This window comes from Condylostylus longicornis, unplaced genomic scaffold (assembly GCF_029603195.1).
Source record: "Condylostylus longicornis isolate FDR11 unplaced genomic scaffold, ASM2960319v2 ptg000027l, whole genome shotgun sequence".
Lineage (NCBI taxonomy): Eukaryota > Metazoa > Arthropoda > Insecta > Diptera > Dolichopodidae > Condylostylus > Condylostylus longicornis.
In genome coordinates this window covers 3,273,360-3,294,118 of record NW_026577996.1, presented here as the reverse complement: position 1 = coordinate 3,294,118, position 20,759 = coordinate 3,273,360, and the positions used below count along the sequence as shown (strand labels likewise).

At 23.0% G+C, this 20,759-nt stretch overlaps 1 protein-coding gene across 11 annotated transcripts in view; it reads left to right on the top strand.

The window, feature by feature from the left end:
• The window catches only part of LOC129607582 (potassium/sodium hyperpolarization-activated cyclic nucleotide-gated channel 2), a 34,033-nt gene extending 14,472 nt beyond the window's left edge, over positions 1-19,561 (top strand). For 2 of the 11 annotated variants that reach the window (XM_055518664.1, XM_055518663.1), the window contains 11 exons: positions 339-502; positions 1,775-1,911; positions 1,958-2,110; positions 12,574-12,666; positions 16,182-16,331; positions 17,600-17,676; positions 17,738-18,049; positions 18,135-18,229; positions 18,328-18,416; positions 18,510-18,823; positions 19,021-19,560. In XM_055518664.1, the coding sequence (XP_055374639.1) occupies positions 339-502; positions 1,775-1,911; positions 1,958-2,110; positions 12,574-12,666; positions 16,182-16,331; positions 17,600-17,676; positions 17,738-18,049; positions 18,135-18,229; positions 18,328-18,416; positions 18,510-18,823; positions 19,021-19,162 (1,726 nt within the window). In that variant the 3' untranslated portion in view covers positions 19,163-19,560. Of the gene's footprint in view, positions 1-338; positions 503-1,774; positions 1,912-1,957; positions 2,111-12,573; positions 12,667-16,181; positions 16,332-17,599; positions 17,677-17,737; positions 18,050-18,134; positions 18,230-18,327; positions 18,417-18,509; positions 18,824-19,020 lie in introns of all 11 variants that reach the window. The other 9 variants (XM_055518671.1, XM_055518669.1, XM_055518667.1 and 6 more) reach the window with 8 other exon arrangements.
• The last annotated feature ends 1,198 nt before the right edge of the window (positions 19,562-20,759 follow it).

The following is a 20,759-nucleotide window of genomic DNA, read 5'->3' as shown; positions in this document are numbered from 1 at the left end:
TAATTTTTAATATTTTTTACCGAAAATTTGAGAAATTTCTAAGAAAACTTTAAGATTAATTCAAGTTTAGAGAGAATTTAAATAATGTCAAGATTTTTTATATAAGAGAGGAAAAGTAGTGGAGGAAGTGATAAGAATATAATTAAAGACATGCGTAAATTACTCGATGGGAAGGGTTATCTATAAAGGTATAAAAGGCAAAAGTCTACGAAAGAATGTTAGAAAATAAAAAATAATTGAAATTATTAGAGATTGTTTTTAATAACAACTTTACTTGTACATATACATACATGCATAATGTTTTAGAATATTTATTGATGTAAGTCTTTTATTTTCAGATTTTATTGGGATTTATGTATGCTTTTGTTATTAGTAGCAAACTTAATAATATTACCAGTGGCGATTTCGTTTTTTAATGATGATTTAAGCACTAGATGGATTGCTTTTAACTGTTTGAGCGATACAATTTTTTTGATTGATATAGTTGTCAATTTTAGAACAGGTATATAATAAACAATAATTTTTGTTAATCTTTTTTTGTACGGTATATACCTGTTGTCATTATTATATTGTGTTATTTTATTAAAATTTAATTCAAATTGATTGCAATCAATAACATTTATATTATTAAATTTGAATGTATTAAGAAAAGTTGCTGGAATTCATAATTTTTTTTTATTTTTTAAATTATTATTTAAAAATTTTAAAAATTATATACCTAATAACAAATGAAAAAAGTGCATCTTCTTCTAGATTTTTTAGCTTTATATAAATGAACAAAATTAATTTCTATTTTTAATGCTTCTTAATAATTTATTTGAAGGTTTAAAAATTTTATTTATATAATTATGTGTGTATTAATATAAAGTGATTATTATAAATGCAGGATTATATTAACAATTTTCGACTGTCAAAGAGATGAGGTCACATATAATCAATGTCAAAGAGTAAATGTCATATTATGTGTTGAGTAATGTCATTATTATGATTTGATCAGAGTTCTATTTTTGGTATATATTTTGTTGGGAGACCAGAAAATTACGTGGTACTCCTTGATTTAGTTATGATATCTTGTGATAAAATGTATTTTTCAACAAATATGAAAAAAAAATAAATTTTATTGCATGAAATGACATAATTTTATTTCCTATGTGTATGATACTTACAATTCGCACTGTAGTCTCATATTTTTGCGAAACAAAAATTGCAGATTAATTTTTAAAATAGATTATCTCCCAAATAATTAAACAATAACAAATGTTTTTTTTATGGTTTAATTAAGATTTTAATAATTTTTCCTTTACAAAATACAAACTTACTGTAACAATTTTTAACGGTATACTCTATTCATATTAAATTGTAGAGATGCCAAGTTCAATAATTTTGATGGCTTGTTTTAGGAGAGGGTAAAAGTATAAGTTTAAGTGAGCAATGGAGGTTTAAAAAATTTTATTTATTTAATTTTTGTTCTCATTTTGTATAGAAGATGCATTTTTTTTATCAATTTTTCATTTTTTAGATGAATTAATTTAATTGAATTCGATATATTATGTCTATACATATGTAGTATATAATTATATATTTATATATATATTTATTTTATTTTAATAATTATTTTTAGGTAAATAATATGATCGTTAATTGTTGTCAATATGGTTCAAATTGTTACGAATTGTTATATTATTATTGAATGATTGTCGTGAATTCAAAAAAATTCGAAAATATTTTTTTTTATTTTCCATTTTTTTTTCTTGTTATTTATTTTTATTTTCAGGTATTATGCAACAGGATAATGCCGAACAAGTTATATTAGATCCAAGATTAATAGCGAAACATTACCTTAGAACATGGTTTTTTCTTGATTTAATTTCATCGATACCTCTAGATTATATTTTTCTGATATTTAATCAAGTGAGTTTATTATGTACTTAAGAGTAGTTTATGACCTTAATTCAAGATTATGAAATTACAGGATTTCTCCGATTCTTTTCAAATTCTTCACGCTGGAAGAGCGTTAAGAATTCTTAGATTAGCAAAACTGTTATCTCTTGTTAGACTATTACGGTTATCAAGACTTGTAAGATATGTGTCACAATGGGAAGAAGTATATGTAAGTAAAAAGAAGTCTCGTTGATTGTACAACATAATTCGAAGCTTTTTTGTATAGACGATGAATGTATATGATATGTGGTATTTACGCAACATATATGCATGCATATATGTATAATACATACGCATATTTACACATCATACATTTTATGCATATATGTACATAAAATATATGTATTTATATATATATTATCTATATTTATATGTACATATATACATATATATATATATACGTATTTATGTATGCATGTATGAATGTTGGTTATACATATATAATACGCATATTATATTAATGTATGTGCATAACGTGCAAATTTAAATGGTATAAAATTGTGCATAAAATATGTATGTGTGTATATGTGTGTGTGGTTTCACACATATCTTTTGTGGTGTCATTCTTTCTACACAATATGATTATTATCAATTAAATTTCGTTATTATAAATGGTTTGATAGTTGTGCGATTTTGATAAATCAATTTGATTCCTGAAATTGTTTTTGTGTCAAAATATGTTGTTATTATTTTTATAATATAATTATGTAATCATAATAAGTATATTCCATATAAATTTATTTGTGTATATATATATACAATGTATTTATATATGTATATAATTAATATTTTTTAATATTTTATTAATATTATAAACAAAAAAAAAATTTTTTTTGTTTTAAATTTGAATCGATTTTGCATGCCTTAAATTTTGTTTTTTTTTATTTATTTAATATGCTATTATATTGTTATTCAAATTTTTTTATAAATATTCAAAATGCTAGAAAAAAAATTACATTTATATTTTATTTGAAAAAGAAAATTTTCAAAACAGTGTTGTTAGAAAATTTAAATTTTTTTTTATAAAATGTAATTTTTTCCTTAATAAAACCTTTTAATAAGACCGCTTTGCAAATAACGTTAAATCTGATTTAAAACACAATCGAATTAAAAAATAACTACTTAAATATTAACATTCATATATAAATGGCATTCATATACTAATTTTTAATATTGCTAACATAAATTTAACATTATAACTTTACCAATTTATTTATATATATAATTGTAATAATTATTAATACATAATACGTTAATAAGGTGGCAAAGACAAATAATTTTAATGTGCTGATATAGAGAATTTGGGGAAAATCTTTTGTTTGATATTTTTGATAAAAATTTTGTTATTTGAGAGCTTTGGTTGAAAAAACGAACACAATTTTTCTAATTTCAGAATTAACATAGTTATAAGTAGCTCACAATTCAAATGATTGAGTAATTTTGAAAGCAAATTAAAATTGAAAAAAAAAAATTAAAAAATTTCTGTAAATGAAATTATTTTCTATAAAAGAGCACGAGCGCTTCACTCCGACAGGTATAGATCTGTTTTCAGATGAAAAATAATTCAGGCTATTTTTTGCAATTATCTACTAATTTTTATCACTGATTTTGTTATAACTTAATTTTTTTCTTATCTAAATTTAAATTTTTGAAATTTTGTTAATTTTAATAAACTTTTTTAGGTTTAATTTTACTCGTCGCCACAATAAAATAAAATATAGCGTTATAACATACGTATATATATATAGATATGCATATAGTTAATATAATACTATTGTCATATTATATGTATATGTATGTAGTATATCACACACAAAATAAATTTATATAAAGGCCCAGAAATTCATAAAATGTAGTAATTTTTGCAACTTTTTCCATTTTTTTTTATAAATCAATGACCAATATTTTTGTTAAAAAGCAATGTTTATTTAAAATAATTTTCATAAAGGCATTTTGTATTTTTATTACAGTTTTCTAACAAGAATTTTCTTTCTAATTAAATTTTTTCGAGTGAATTTAAACATAACACGCTACATCTTCGTTTATTTGAATGTTAAGGTTTGATTATGCGTCGAGTATGTATCTTGAAAAAAAAAATAAGATTAAGGTATACGAACGCTTCGTTATTTGTTTTATGGCTAATGAAAAAATTCGAGTATTTACATGGCGTTAGATAATGTAGGAGTTTACACGTTACAGTATAGTACTCGGACACACAAACATTAACATTTTTCACAAAAGAAATTATTTTTTTGAAAAACATTTTCTGCTCGCATTCGAATAATTGATGCGATAATGGAAGGTAGCATTTTGAAATAAAGTGTGTTCGGACATTAAATTTTGAATAAAATTAATTTTATTTATCTATTTTAAATTTGAATTCTTTTTTTTTTGTTCTTTTCTAATCGAAATTTTTATTTAATAAAAATCATGCGAGTTTGCACTTTTTTCGATCAAATATTGTATAATATATGAATACGTGCTCCTTTTATGAGAAATTGCTCTCTTACGCTCCTTTTGACTCTCACAGAATCTACTTTCTTCTCTTATTTTGAACTGTATCTAATGTATATAAAAGTAAATAAAGTAATTGGTGTATATAGAGGTTGTGTGTGATGTACATACGTATATAGATATATTATATAACACATATGCTTGTAATATATATAGAGAATATTTGTGTATAATACTATTTTAAGTGGGGGTATATAGGAAAGTTTTATCATTACTCATTTCTATTAAATTCATAGTATAGAATCTCAAATTTTTGCAGTCAATCAATTTTTTTTTGTTTTATTAGCTCATTAACATAAAAAAACTTCTATTCTTACTAAAAGCGCATTTTTTTTTAAGTCAGATGCAATAAAGTTTATATTTGCACACACAGTTAAACAATATATTATATTTAAAAGTTTTGAGGGCGAGAAAATTTGAAATATTCTCTATAATTTTTGAGTTTAACTTTTAAATAGAAAAAAACTATTTAAAATCCGAATATGTTCGGGCTATGTAAAGTTTTAGATCTAGAAATTATTTTTTACAGATGCATGTATACTGAAAAAGAAAAATTATTAATGCCCCAATTGTTATGCAATATTTTGTTTTTTTAGCTAAATAATATTTTTTATTGCCTTTTTTCATCAGTAATTTATTAGGTACACTAATTAAATCTTTTTCTACTCTTGTATAACTGCTTATATATTAATTGTGAATAAATATGACGTAGTAGTATAATATTATGACATACAAGCATATGTGCATATTTTGAAAACAATATTTTATATGCAAATTTGACTGATATAGACGATGTTAATATATTATATGGTGTTGAATATATTAGGATTATTATAATAATATGAGCGTAGATGACGGGGGGTTAGATTACCATTGAAAAACTATTTCATGTTTATACGAATTTAAAATATTTAATTATAATTAAGAAATTAACTTATTGGAAAATTTAAAAATTGTTTTATTTTTTCATATATTTAATTATTAGATAATTGACGTTCTTATTAATTCTGAAGTATTTGACATTTTCCACTTTTTATTCACGAAAATGTTAAGGTATCTAGAATTTCGCTATCAAATTATTTCTTATTCTTATCTCCTACTTTTTTAAGATTAAAGGAAATGTATATGTGCATATAAAGAGAGAGGAAGATGTAGGAAAATGTTAATCGTTAATTTTATTTGCATTATTTAATATTAACACGTCTATACTGGTTGATTACGTGCATATATATTATGATCTCATGTTTCTATTAGTTCTTATATCACGAAATAAACTGAGATAACAATAAAAAAATTGAAAATAATGTCTTAATTTACATATACATATATAATAAGAGTACTCTGTTATATTTTTCTGAGTTATGACTCTCTTTTTTTTCAAGTAGAATGCAATTATGTATACCACGTATATATGCATTTACGTTTTATTATATGTATACATGCATACTAAAACATTGAATATATAACAATATTCAACGCGTTAAATGAATATGAACCATGAAAACAGGTACGTATTTAAGAATAAAAAAAATAAAATATTTTTAATTTATTTTATTTTTGTAAATTTCTTATTTTAAATAAAAGCAAAAATATTTTTACTCATTTAGGCTTAGTATTTATAAAATTTAATTTAAATGAAAATTTTTTTTCAAAACTTCTTTGAGTAAAAGCATTTGTCTTTCTTTCTTAGTTGTATAAACTTTGACAAATTCAGTATTCAATAATTTTTTACTGTCCAGAAAAAATACAAGGTTGTAAAACATTAATCGTAAGTGAAGTATAGCCTTCATGCAAAAACTTAACTTTAGTTATTGCTGAGTTTAAACAAAAAATTAAAAATCTAACCTAAGTTTATAACCTTGAAGGGACTAGTACGCATTACAGTTCGATTATTTTTAATATATTCAATTAATTGACTGAAATTATATTTGAGCCAACTTTTGTACGAGTCTATTCATAATACACCCAAATTAAGTTCTATATCTTGGCAGCTATATTTTTTATTTTATTATATTTTTTTTTAATTGTTTCGTCCTGTATTCAGTGATATTTAAGACTAATAGAATACGTGCCTGATGAAGAGTGCCATTTTCTTATACATTATATTTATGTTAATTTCTTTTTCTTTTTATATGTTTAATTAAAGTATAATAAAAATTTTTAGTGTTCGCATTAATGCGCTTGCTACATATGCTTTTAATATAAAATAAAATGGAAAAATTAAAAAAAAAAAAATCAAAAAAAAAAATATTAAAATTAAATTTTTTTTCAATTATTTGCAAAAATTATAAATTTTGTTGCAAAAGTTATCTACGGGAGGCACTTTTTGTATTTTTGTATGAAGGAATGTAATCATATTTTTTTGAAATGTCTTTTTGTTACATTATGACGTCATAATCTGTCCTTTGGAAAGCGTAAAACTTGTGTTACAAAAAAAAAAAAAAATTAACAAAAAAATTATTGCAAATTAAAAAAAAGTAGCATTTTTTCTCATTAATTGAAATTGGGCATAAGTAACACAACAAATTTATAATAAAAAAAAATTTTTTCAAACTTGTTTCTATTTCTAACTGTATAAAAAAAAACTCCCCATGTATGCAGTATTTATAGATAAACAGTACTTAATTCTTATTATTTTTTTAAATATGAATAAATATTAGTTTATGATTCGAAAATTTTAAATTGAAACTAATTAGGCAATATTTATGGTATAATGATTCTATAATTTAGTTACTTAATTTCCTTTTGTTAATGATGTAGCTTTTTCTAAAAAATTTATAAATAGATAGTGTTATATTGTATAAATTTATTACAATTAAAAAATTAAGAAACTTAATGAGTAAACTATATGTACATATTGTAGATATGATCGATTATATAAAAACTATAATTAATAAGTAGTCATTAGATTCGCAGTCAATCACCCATATTCTGTTAGACGTTTCGCATAAAATTATCACATGAAGTAAAAATGTTTAATGCATTCGCACACACTAGGCATTAGCTCATTCCTCCGCCTGCACAATAACTAACTATTTAAACCTCTGGTTGAGCAGTACTTAAATATCACTTACAAGACGAATGAAACTTTATCAGCACGGGAAATTTATTACTCCCTTGGGATCGAATGGGCAGAAACTAATCAACCATAGGTGTACTCTCTGCAAAGAGGATACAACTCTGCAAAGAGGATGGTGAGGTGTGCCGTCTCTGCCTGGAACAGAATGAAACGAGGGAGCACTTATTGTTTCAATGCTAGGCGGCAGCCCGCTTACAATTGAGGTGCTTCGGAAGGCGCTATGGGACCCCGATGGAAGTCTCCTAGCCTGAGGGAACTGCCATACTGCAATTTGTTAGAGACCTACATATTGTATTAATGCAGGTGGAGATGGGAATCATAAGAGATCCTGTGGCTCAACGTAAGAAGGGTCTAAGTGTCTCGGTGTCTTACAGGAAAAAAAAACTTCCCTTACTCCGTATCTAGCGCAAATACATAAAAATATGACCTAATGCGATAAATATTTTCGTCGATAATGTCATCATAGTGACACGACTAACAGAATACGGATGAATATATTATTGATAATTTTAGTTCAACTCTATAGGTGCTTAATTTGTAATATATTTAAAGGAATAATAAAATCATTTTATTTTAATTTCAGTAAGACTATTTTAAATTGAATTCCATTTAGGATTACAAATATTTTCTTTATATAAAATTATTTAATTAAATGGTGCTTTTTTTTAGTTTTCTCGTGCGAAATAGTTTGTGCCAAAAATTTTTCGCTCTCGTAATTGCAGGCTATTATGTAATTCGTTATAAGAACCAGGAAATTAAAAATTAAAAAGAAGTAGTTTTCACATTGAAATTTAGAAAAACAAAATAATATCAACATTTCGAAATATTATCGGTACTTTCAAAAAATTCTCATTTTCAGTTGACCTTACAATGGGATATCTTCTCTCCTGAAAATATATTCTGTGAACACTCTCTGTATAGTTAGAACAGATAATTTTTCTCTCAATATTTTCAATTTTTTACTTTAAGTTCTCATAATAATTATAATTAGTTAAATTATTTTGTTATACATGCAAAATATCTTATAAAATTTTTCAAATAAAAAATTTTGGAGTGTTTAGAATCTTTAGTTTTTCATAAATCAATTAATTTTTTTCTTCTAATATAAAAACATATTGTAATTTTTTCATTATTTTTATTCTGATTTAAAAAAAAAAGAAGTATACATTCACAATTTTCGGTTGATTTATTTCTGAAAAAATTCATATAAGTACAAGTTTTAATATAAAAACCATTATTAAGTATTCATAGCTACTACTTTCATTTAGAAAAATATTTTTTAACCATAAAATTAGAGATTCTTATAGTTCATTAATAAATTTTTAAATAGAAAACTATACACATACATACATACTTTTTATTATAATTACAAAGATAGACCAAAGAGAAAACCATACACATCATTCGACATAATCTTATATTATATTATACATATAACATCAATATGTATATATATTATATATATACATAGTATTATGTTTATACACGTTAATTGGATGTTTCAACTAATTTAAATTTTGACTTGTATTTTGGTTATTTTTTATACACACATTTTTTTTCTTAAATTATTTTTTTCAAAATTCAAAAGTGAATAAAACAAAAAATAAAAATTTTATTGTTAATTGTTCCAATTTGATTTTTAATTTTTAATTAAGCTATCAAAATTTTTAGCTCAAAAAATTGGCTTTGATAAATGATTTTCTAAGCTTTATTTTTTTTTCAAGTTATTCTTTGGAATTTATTTTATATAATGATGGTTAACTTAAAACAATTATTTTTTTAAGGAAAATTTACTGGATCTTATTTTATTTTAATTGAAATAAATTATATTGGATGTTATTATGTTATTGATCAAATTTACTTGATCGAAAAATCAAATTTAAATTGAAATTTTTAATAAAATCAAACAAACAACAATATTTTTTATGAATCTTCTTTGTCACATCAATTTTAGGTAAATAGTGCTGTTCTATAAATTTCTGTAAATTTAAACTGCTCATATATAAGTTAAGTGCAAAATAAAATTTTTTTTGATATTTCAGCAGTAATACTGCAATAGCTGCAATAATTCTGACTACAACGAAAAAAAAAAACTCATTTAGTGATCAATTCCAATCAAATTCGCTTAGAAATTTTTAATTTCACATATAGAGGTGAATTTTTGCTATTTGATTTTTCGTGTTTTATATTTTTGACACCTCAAGCGTCGTGATTGTTCATGACAGTGTTGTTCAAATTCGAGCTTTAAATTCGTATCGAATCAAAAAAAAAAACAGTAAAACCATAATATCATTATAGTTACCAATCGTTTAAAAATCACTCAGTGGGTCTGTTTACACGTGTATGTCAGCATTTCTTTTATGCTTTTCACAAAGTTTCTTCTATATAAAAATTTTCTTTTCTATGAGGGGAGAGTGTAAGAGCCAAAGAAGAAGAACTGTGCATAACCGTGTAAAAAGGCCCTTTATATATATACCGTTTCTTAAAAAGTATTACCAGAATAGAATAAAATTGCATGTAAAATGTCATCATTTTTTTTTCAACTTATTCTATGGGCAGAAATCGAAAAATTGTAATTCAAACTTTGTATAGTAAACCTATATTAAGTTTCAATTCATATAGAGGAAAATTAATTATTTAAAATGAAATATATATACTTTTAACAATAAAAGTAGAAATTTTTAATTTTCCTCTTCTTCTTTATAGTTTTTTTTTCTTCCTTTTTTGTTATGATAATGTGAATGACCTGCATAAACGAAAAAGAAACAAATTCAAATCTTAATTGAAATAAAGACATAAGATATAAAAAATTGAAAAAGGAAAGCTTATGACTCACTTTATAAATATGTTTAATTGTATTTATTATTCAAAAATCCAACATAATAAAAAAAATTATATTGACATTTTCAAAATTCTATGTAAAGATTAAATAACAATTATATTAATTAATTAATTATTCAGTGTGAGCAGAACACACTTCAGACATTTTATATTTTATAGTCATCATTCGCAAAATACTTTAACAAATAAAAAAAAAAAATAAACAAAATTCATTTTCATAAGTTTAGATTTAATTTTGTTTTTTTTCAAAATTCCAAAAATAAAAAAATATTTTAAATATTTTATAAAATAGCGTTGGTCAATAACTAAACTTAAACGATTGCATATATATATACATATATATATATATATTATTTCTTTTTATTTAATTCAAAAGAAATTAATTTTAAAATTTAAGAATGAAAAATCATATGAGAAGAAAATCGAATAATTTTCGGATAATTATAAAAATTTATTATTAGAAATTTTAGTTTTATCAACAAAGTATTATGGTGTTTTTTTAAGGTTTTGACAAAAAAGCTGTCAAATTCACAATAATATATTAAATTACAATACATTAAATATTTCACTTATCAACGGATTCTAAAGAAATTTCGAATAAGACTTTACAAATATTAAACCGGACAGCAAGTAAGGCAATGAATTCGAAATGAATTGGAAATGAAATTATACTACAGGTTTACGGCAAGTTTTCGAAAAATTTTCACAGAAAGTAAAAAAAATGTTTATGTGCAAGTATTAGTAAAAGTAAAATAAGTGAAAAGTATTTCGGTTCACATTTACCGAATTCGTTGATATTTTGTCGTCCTTTTTTCAAACGATTTTTTATGAAAATATGGTGAATTTTTTGAAAAAGCGCTCCCATATATTTTTTCGCAAAAAAGTTTTTTTTAAAAAATTATTGTTTTTAAATTTTACAAAAAAAAAAAAAAAAAAACGAAAAAAGGACTTTTACGTTTTAAGAAAAAATATAATCAAAATGGCATATTAGATTCGATCTTATCGTGGTAAAAGTCAACTTTGAAAAATTACTCTGCATATCTTAACGAATATGATTAAACACAAATAAACCTGAAGATTTTACTAGATAATTATGAAATTTCTGTTATTACAGCTGATTGTAGAAATTTTCACAAAAAAAGTAAATTAAACACATACATACATATATTTTGTGTTTTTATTTACGTTATTACATTTCTTATACTTACATATATATAGTTGTTTGTTACATTGTGCAAAAATTGAACTTTTATCGCATTGCAAAAGAAGTTTGTTATAGACTATATAACCCTTATTTTGCAAATAAATGCAAATTTAATTTCTTAAAAAATCTTAGTTTTATATGCAATGTTAATCTTAAATCGCACAGGATTTTGAAATCATATTATATAATACTCATAATTTGTAAATATGGATGTTATCTATTTTTCTATTATAAATATACTTTTGATATTATGTTTTTAGGAAAATCACTTTGTTTTCGCTGCTTTATTTTTTTCTTTTATTATTTAACTTATAAGTATCGATAAATTTATTTACATATATGTATGTATGTGAATAGGTAGGTTTTGATTCAAATAATATAAATAAAATGTCCATATATTTATGTGTATTAATATATTATATACTCATATTTACGGTATAGATGGCCCTGATATTCGAAATAGTGAAAATTTACGTTATTACTACACAATTTAGCTCAATGTGTTATTAATTGCTTAGTTTTTGTAAACTACGTAAAAAAGTTTTGCTATTCAATTCAGCAATTATAGTCCATATAAGTTGAGTCGGATATAAATACCGTTACTTCTATAAATTTCGATGACAGGCTGTGTCAAATGTATTTCCATAAAAAATTCTACACATAATTGCATATCGTATAAGGGTCTATAAATGATACAAATGCAAAACATTTTTATTTACATACATATGTATATATAATATAAATTATTTTAAATATTTTATAATAAATAAATTGCGCATAATCAAATAATTATAATATAGGAATAAAACAAAAAAATTAAAAAAAAAAAACATAATTATCCTGAAAAAATTCGATTTTCGTTTCATTTTTAATGCATTTTGCAAAGTTAGCAAAAAAATTAAAGTTAGATTTAAAAAAACAAAACAAAAATAAGACCTACGCTTCTGTTATTGAAACGTGCGTTTTATACGTGAACGTCTGTATATGGTTTTAGATTCTGCAGAATTTACAAAAAAAAAGTGCTGACCGGAGAGGAAGAAATCAAAAAGATAAAGATGGTTTATCGAAAAACAACCTCATACTAAAGGTAAACGACAAAAAAAAGTAAAAATAGAAAAAAGTATAAACATAAAAAATCAAAAAACATTTTAAAAAGAATTTATTTTTTTTTTAAATACGCTTTGCAATTTTGTTTGAATTTTCTTTTTTTTTTTTTGCTCTTTGCAACATAATAATGAAAAAACTCAATATTGATAATTACTTAGAAATATTTTTATATAATAGAACATTCAAAATATTCTGTTTTAGTAGCTATACATAATTTTACACGCATATATATGTATATATGATACTTTTATATATATGTATCTATATATATATGATATATATATATATATATATATATATATATATATTGTACAAATATATATGTATATGTATATATATTTATATACGATTATATTTGATATATATGATATATATGATATATATATAATATATGATATATATGACACACATATATATATATATATGTATATATTATATTATGTATATATATATACATAATATAATACATTAATATATGTATATATATATATACATATACGTATGATATATATGTATATATTGTAAAAATATATATGTATATACATATATATATATATATATATATACGATTATATTTGATATATATGATATATATATAATATATGATATATATGACATATATATATATATATACATATATATATATATATATATATATATATATATGATACCATTATATATGATATATATACATATATATAACATATATGTATGATATTTCTTTATATATGTGTATATTGATACATATTTATTTAAAATGTATTCTTTTATTTTGTATACCATAATATATTAGATGTCCATTTGATATGAACAACACTCTGTTTTTATTTATTTATAATTATTGTGACAGTTTCAAATGATTATTTTTTAAACCATCAATAAACTATGAATTAGGTTGTCAATTTTGTTTTGAAAATATTTTCAACAGAGACATCTAGATATTTTATTTAAATTTATAGAGACATTATAACTTTTTATAATATTATTCGGAGAAAAAAAATCATTTTTAAATTTTAGATTCCCCAATTAATAAACAAACTATTGAATATTTTTTATACCTGCTTTAAATTATTTTATTCTCGAATTAAGAATTAAATATATATTAATGAAAAGTAATTATAACTATTTATAAATTATTGGGTTCCAAATAGCGTTTAGTACGTAAAATTTTTAAAATGATTCCATAAAAATTAAAAACAAAAATATAGGAAGTTTTTTATTCTATTCAATAAAACATAATTGTATAGGTATATATATACATGTACCATAAAATCCATTTATTTTTTTTATTAACAAACATAAGATAAATATAATATAAATTTTTTTTTATTTTTTTACAATATGTGTGTGTATTAAATGCTATTAAATTATTTGATATTTAAGTGGTGTTTATAAAATCATTGAATTATGGCATAAATAACTAAAACCATTATATATGTCATCCTATGACTTTGAAATTACATTTCTCCTGCATTAATACACAATTCAGTTTATGAATTCCAATTGTTGAATTGTATATTAATATCATATTAGCAAAATTTTGAAGTCAGGGATTATATACTTACATTATTATACATCAATATTATTTTATATGTATTAAATAAATTAAAAAAAATTAAACAATAAATTAACACAATTAATAACAATAAGAAATGTACATATATATATGTATATTTAAATGTACAAAAAACTAGAAGCTTTTAGAATTAATATATAACGAAGTAGGGTTAGATCAGAAATGGAAAAATGTGATAAATTTACTTTATTGAATAATTGGTTTTCATATTGCCATTTCTATATTAACATCATTAAATTTTGGAAAAATTAATCATTTCATAATAATTAATGGAACTAATAAATTAACATAAATATTTTGATAATTTATTATTATAAAAATATTTTAAATTGGAACGCGTTTTGTTAATGTTTCAATTTGATTTATTCAGATTTTAAAATGTGAAATCACTGAATAAATCAAGTTAACCTAAGATTTATATTAAGTTATATAAACACCTTAAAAATTTTATAATACATATGAGAATTCCTTTAATTTGGCAAATTTATTTCTTTAACATATCTCTAGGAGTAATTATATATATACACATACGAGTATAATATTTTCTACTATTCAATTTTGATTAAAAACACAATAATTAAGTAATTTTATTTTAAGAAATTTTTCAGAACTTTTAACAACTAATGATTATTCAAAAAAATATTGGTGTTTAAATTATGTCCTAAATCCTCGATTTTCTTTTTGCATTTATTTAGGGTAGAAATATTTTCCAAAACAAGAAAAAATTCTGAATTTCGTATTGTTTATAAAATGCAAATAATTTTAGCGTTTTCAAAATATCGGAACATTTTTTTACATATATGTATATTTGTGTATATATCAAAGAATATATTAACTATATATATATATATATATATATATATATATATATATATATATTTGCCGTTAATATTTGTAATAGTTTATTTATATAAAAATAACTATAAATTTTTTTAGATAGAAATCAACCTTGCACAATTTTTTTTTTATAGTTTAATTTCATGATACTTACTTAAGAATTTTACAAATTACAAAATAATAATAATTAAACAAAGCTAAAATTAAAAAAAAATTCAAAATAAAAATTTCGTCTACACTTTTTTTCTCTATTTTATTTTGCATTCGTAATTTTTTCTTTTCTTTTTTAACTTTTTTATTGAATAAATAAACATTTTTAAAACACATCATATGATTAAATAATAAATTTCGAGTACAAAAAATCTATTTTAATATTTATTTATTAATTGCATATATTGTATTGATATATATGTATATATATATATATAACATAATATAAATAAGTACAATATATATTTGTATAAATATATTTATATACATATGTATTTAATTACATACGTATATAAATATATATGTATATATATATTTATATATATATAGATTAGTTGTAATACAAATATGAAAATATGTGGCACGTTGTTTAAATTATAATTATATTTTTATATATTTATAAAGTAATAATATTAAAAAAAAGGGAGTATTATTAAAAAATTTAATGAAAACACTTAAACCCCCCCCCCCCCCCCCCCAATAAACAAAACCCCACTATCCTCCCAACCCAACTAAATTTAATTAAGGAAAAAAAACAATAAAATAAATAAATAAATTAATAAATAGTGTTTGTTCCTTAATATCTTAAGATATCCCTATATATTTTATTTTAAATTGCAATTATAAATAAAATTCTTCCATACAATGATTTTTTTTAATTGTTTGTTTTTTTTTTTTGATTTGAATTATAATTAAAAAAAAACTGTTATATTATATTTATTTGTTCATTTTAATCAATTTATTTGTTTATTTAATTTTTTGAGATAAATTTAAAAAATGCTTATCTTTGTTATTTCTTCTCCAATATGTTGTTTTTATAATTTTAGAAACAAAATATTTTTTTATGAACAACTAATAATATTCTATTGCAGTTTCTTAATATGGCTTCGGTTTTTATGCGAATATTCAATTTAATATGCATGATGCTGTTAATAGGCCATTGGAGTGGTTGTTTACAATTCTTGGTACCAATGCTTCAGGGATTCCCGTCCAATTCGTGGGTGTCAATAAATGAACTACAGGTAACACACACATATATATATAAAGTTATACATATATTGTATATTTAAATATATTAAAATATGATACGAAGTAAAAAGCCGAATTTTAAAGTAACGTTTCATTAAAAAAAAAATATGTTCGAATTTATTTCAAATTATATTTCTTTTATTTATTTTTATTTATAAATTGTAAAGAAGATTTTCTTTCAAAATTTTTAGAATAGGTTTTTTAATTTTTGTTTTATAATTTTCTTTGGTAAGTAATTCAATTAGGAGTTTACGTAAAGATGCCTAAATATTTTATTTTGTCGGATGGTCAACAAATCCGTTTTGGCCTGCAAACACTAGTTGCAGTGTGTTATGTATAATTCTTTTTTATCTCCATCTTCATAAAAATTATATGTACGATGGACTAGAGACTTTGAGCCAATGTGAACGTATTCAAGTGTCTTCCAGGCGGAGGATTATACAATTGATATGTGTGTGAATTGTGGAGAGTTCATTCTGGGCTGAGGCAGGCCATGGAGTTTTTGGTCAATTACAATTAGAAGTGGTGTAGGAAAATAACACGAATGAGTAGGAACCAGGTGAAAATGCTTGCAAGTCTACTGACGAGAAACTGCCTCATAAGGAGGTTGGATGTGGATGACTTGGGCACTTGCAGGTTCGTTAACCTACAGCAGAAAGGAGTCAATGGCTGGTTACGTCCTCGCAGCAAGAGTTATGCGAAAAAATGATCAAAGCAAAATACTCGAATTTGTCAGAAGGATAGGTCTTGCGTGAGCGCTTTAAGGGCACAATAGATCCACCCCTTAGGTCGGAGTGTATTGTCATCTCACGTCTATATAATACATATTGTAATCCAAACGTGTTGCTCAGGTGAATATTCAATTTGGTGTAATGTTGACGTGGATCAGATGCACATTAATAACAATATCTTATCTTTATGGTAAAATCTATTCGTGGAATGGTTAAACAAATCGAGTCGATTTTGCTGTCACCCGGAATAGTCAAGTGAAATGTAAAAAACAAAAATCTCAGAACGGATATGTGCGTTCTTACTTTTATTCCTACATATTCGCAAGTACCTAAAAATAACACAAAACTAAGACTTTATTTTATAATACAAACATTTTATTAAATTTAAAAGGAGAATATTTTAATTTCAAAAAATTTTATTTGATTTGAGTTTGAATATAGTACATAATAATATATAGAAAGGAGGCAATTTTTTCTAAAATTACTCTTTCGAAAATTTATAATTAATTTAAATTTTTATAATTTTCTAGGAGGCCTATTGGGTTGAGCAATATTCGTGGGCCTTATTCAAAGCTATGTCTCATATGTTATGTATCGGTTATGGAAGGTTTGTATTCGAATTTGAAATTATCAAAATAAGCACAAATAATATAAGAATTTTTTTTTAGATTTCCACCACAATCATTAACAGACATGTGGCTAACAATGTTATCAATGATATCTGGTGCAACATGCTATGCCCTATTTTTAGGTCATGCAACGAATTTAATACAAAGTCTTGATTCAAGTCGCCGTCAGTATCGTGAGAAAGTTAAGCAAGTTGAAGAATATATGGCCTACAGAAAACTTCCCCGTGATATGAGACAGCGAATAACAGAATATTTTGAACATAGATATCAAGGTAAATTCTTCGATGAAGAATTGATTTTAGGTGAATTAAGTGAGAAGCTTAGGGAGGATGTTATAAACTACAATTGCAGGTATAAAAATCTATAAAAATTTAAAATTTTCCTAAAGCGAAATAAAATGTAGTTATTAAATTATAAATCTCTTCCTTAATTTTAGATCTCTGGTCGCTTCAGTGCCTTTTTTTGCAAATGCGGATTCTAATTTTGTTTCTGACGTCGTTACAAAGTTAAAATATGAAGTTTTTCAACCTGGTAGATATTTAGAAACAAAATCAAATAAATTTTAGTTCATAAGTTTTTTTTAATAATGAACCAATTTTTTTTTTAATTGTTTTATTGAAATAAATTAGGTGATATTATTATAAAAGAAGGTACTATCGGAACCAAAATGTATTTTATTCAAGAAGGCGTTGTAGATATCGTGATGGCCAATGGCGAAGTGAGTAATCTTATTGTGTTTACTAAAATATATTAAAAAAGTAATTGAAAACTGTTACAATTTATTAAAAATTTTATATTTCTATGTTTTCAGGTGGCAACATCACTGTCCGATGGATCTTATTTCGGCGAAATATGCCTTTTAACAAATGCTAGACGTGTTGCTAGTGTTCGTGCTGAAACATATTGTAATTTATTTTCGCTTAGCGTTGATCACTTTAATTGCGTTTTGGATCAATATCCACTTATGAGAAAAACAATGGAAACAGTTGCTGCTGAACGTTTAAATAAAATTGGGAAAAATCCTAATATCATGACACAAAAAGACGAAGAATTAAATAATTCAGAATCACATACAATAACTGCAGTTGTGAATGCATTGGCAGCAGAAGCTGAAGAATGTAAAATGTAAGTTTTATATATATGTATACATATATGTATGTATATATAATATATAAATTATATATACGTATGTATACATCTACATATGTTTTTGCACTTTTTATTTGCTAAAAATATAAGGAAATTGATTTGCCATAAATGAAATTAAACCATTTTGCTATGTCACCTGGAACAATTAAAATTTGAATGGATTTTTAAATTAGTTGTCATTTTAGGGATGATAATGATGATAAAGAAACGTATGATGAGTCACACGAATCTGATACAGTACAGACAATAAAAAAGGGATTACCAAGGCCAAAAAGTGGAGAATTTAGGGCTCTATTTGAAGGAAGCACACCTTAAGTTGTTTTTTTCTTTTTTGTTATTAATGCTGTTATTATATAACTAAAAAAGAAATTAAAAATTATAGATTTATCAGGATGTTCTGTTTTAAAAGTTTAATTTATTAATGTTAAGTTCTCAAAAAGAAAAAATGAAAAAAAAATGAAAAAGAAAAAAAACCTAAAAAACAAAACAAGACATTATGAAAAAATATCGTACATTTTTATTTGCGAAATTTTATAGAATGTTTACTAAGAAAAAGTATATATATATATATGTATAAAAGAAATCACAAAAATTAACAAATGTTAAAAAAACTTAAAAAGTTTACAATTAAAAAAAAAAAAGAAATAAGTTATTAAAAAGCAAACAAACTCACCATCGTGATTCCCGTTGAAAACTATTATTTCGATTTTAAAATTATTAGTTTTCCGCAATATTTCGGATGTTTTATTTCCTTTAAAGAAAAAAAAAGATATTATGAAAACACAAAACAAAAGCATTTTTATTTATTATTATTGGAAAATTTTTTAAGGATTGAAAGCCGGCATTAGCGACTGCGTATAACATTGTTCGAAAGGAAATTCTTTTAATTATATTTGAAAAGTTACAAAGAAAATGGCTTATGTAAATTAAATATTCACAACTGGCAGTTATAATAGTGTAATGTTTTATAATTTAGCAGTTTACACTATCATTCTACTGGAGATTGAGAAAAGAAAATGGGAACTTTCAATAATTCAGGCATACACTAAGAATTCTAATTGAAATCTCAAAAATCTTTTCATACACACTTACAGATTTGCGGAAACTGAATATTTTTATTTTGCAAATTTTGCAAAAAAAAACTTGGAAAGCAGTGGGAACTATTTATCTATCAATAATTCTGACGAAAATAAAACTGATTTTTTAATGGATCTATTTAATTGATTAATTAATCTATTGTTTTTTGTAAATTTTTCCATAATAAGCATGTTCCTAATGGTATAACATATACTACTCGAGGAGTATATTTAGTTTCTAACAAACAACCAATGTTGTGTGTGTATAGTAAGTAGGAACTACATTTACAAAAAAAAAACCTTTAGTTTTGAAATTTATATGACATTTGTTCCTATTCTAACGATATAGGTAAATATATCAAAAAGTACGAAATCTTGTCATCAGAATTGTCATAATACTAGATCACATGATTTAGATATGAAGCATTATATATGTATAGGTAATTAGGTCGTTGGAGTAAAATTAAGAAGGGTGGGGAGAACATTTTAAGCCGATTAAATCACGTCGATTTTCTTAATTATGCAAACGCATCGCATAAGTTTATCATTTATTAAATCAGTTACTGATTTATTTATTAATTATTGTAAATCTTCAAAATATTGAATTTCAGTTCAATTAAAGTTCATAGTCACTAAGTTAAAAAAATTCTCTATATATAAAAAGAGAATAGAACAACATTATTACAAATACATTCACAAAAATATCATGTTTATATGATAAATACGAAGTATGAAGCAATATGCAAGTATCCTTTGCAGTAAAGATCGATCAAAGAGGCAATGAAACACCGTTTTTCCTTTCTATTATAAAGTTTTATATATATGAAATGTTTTCG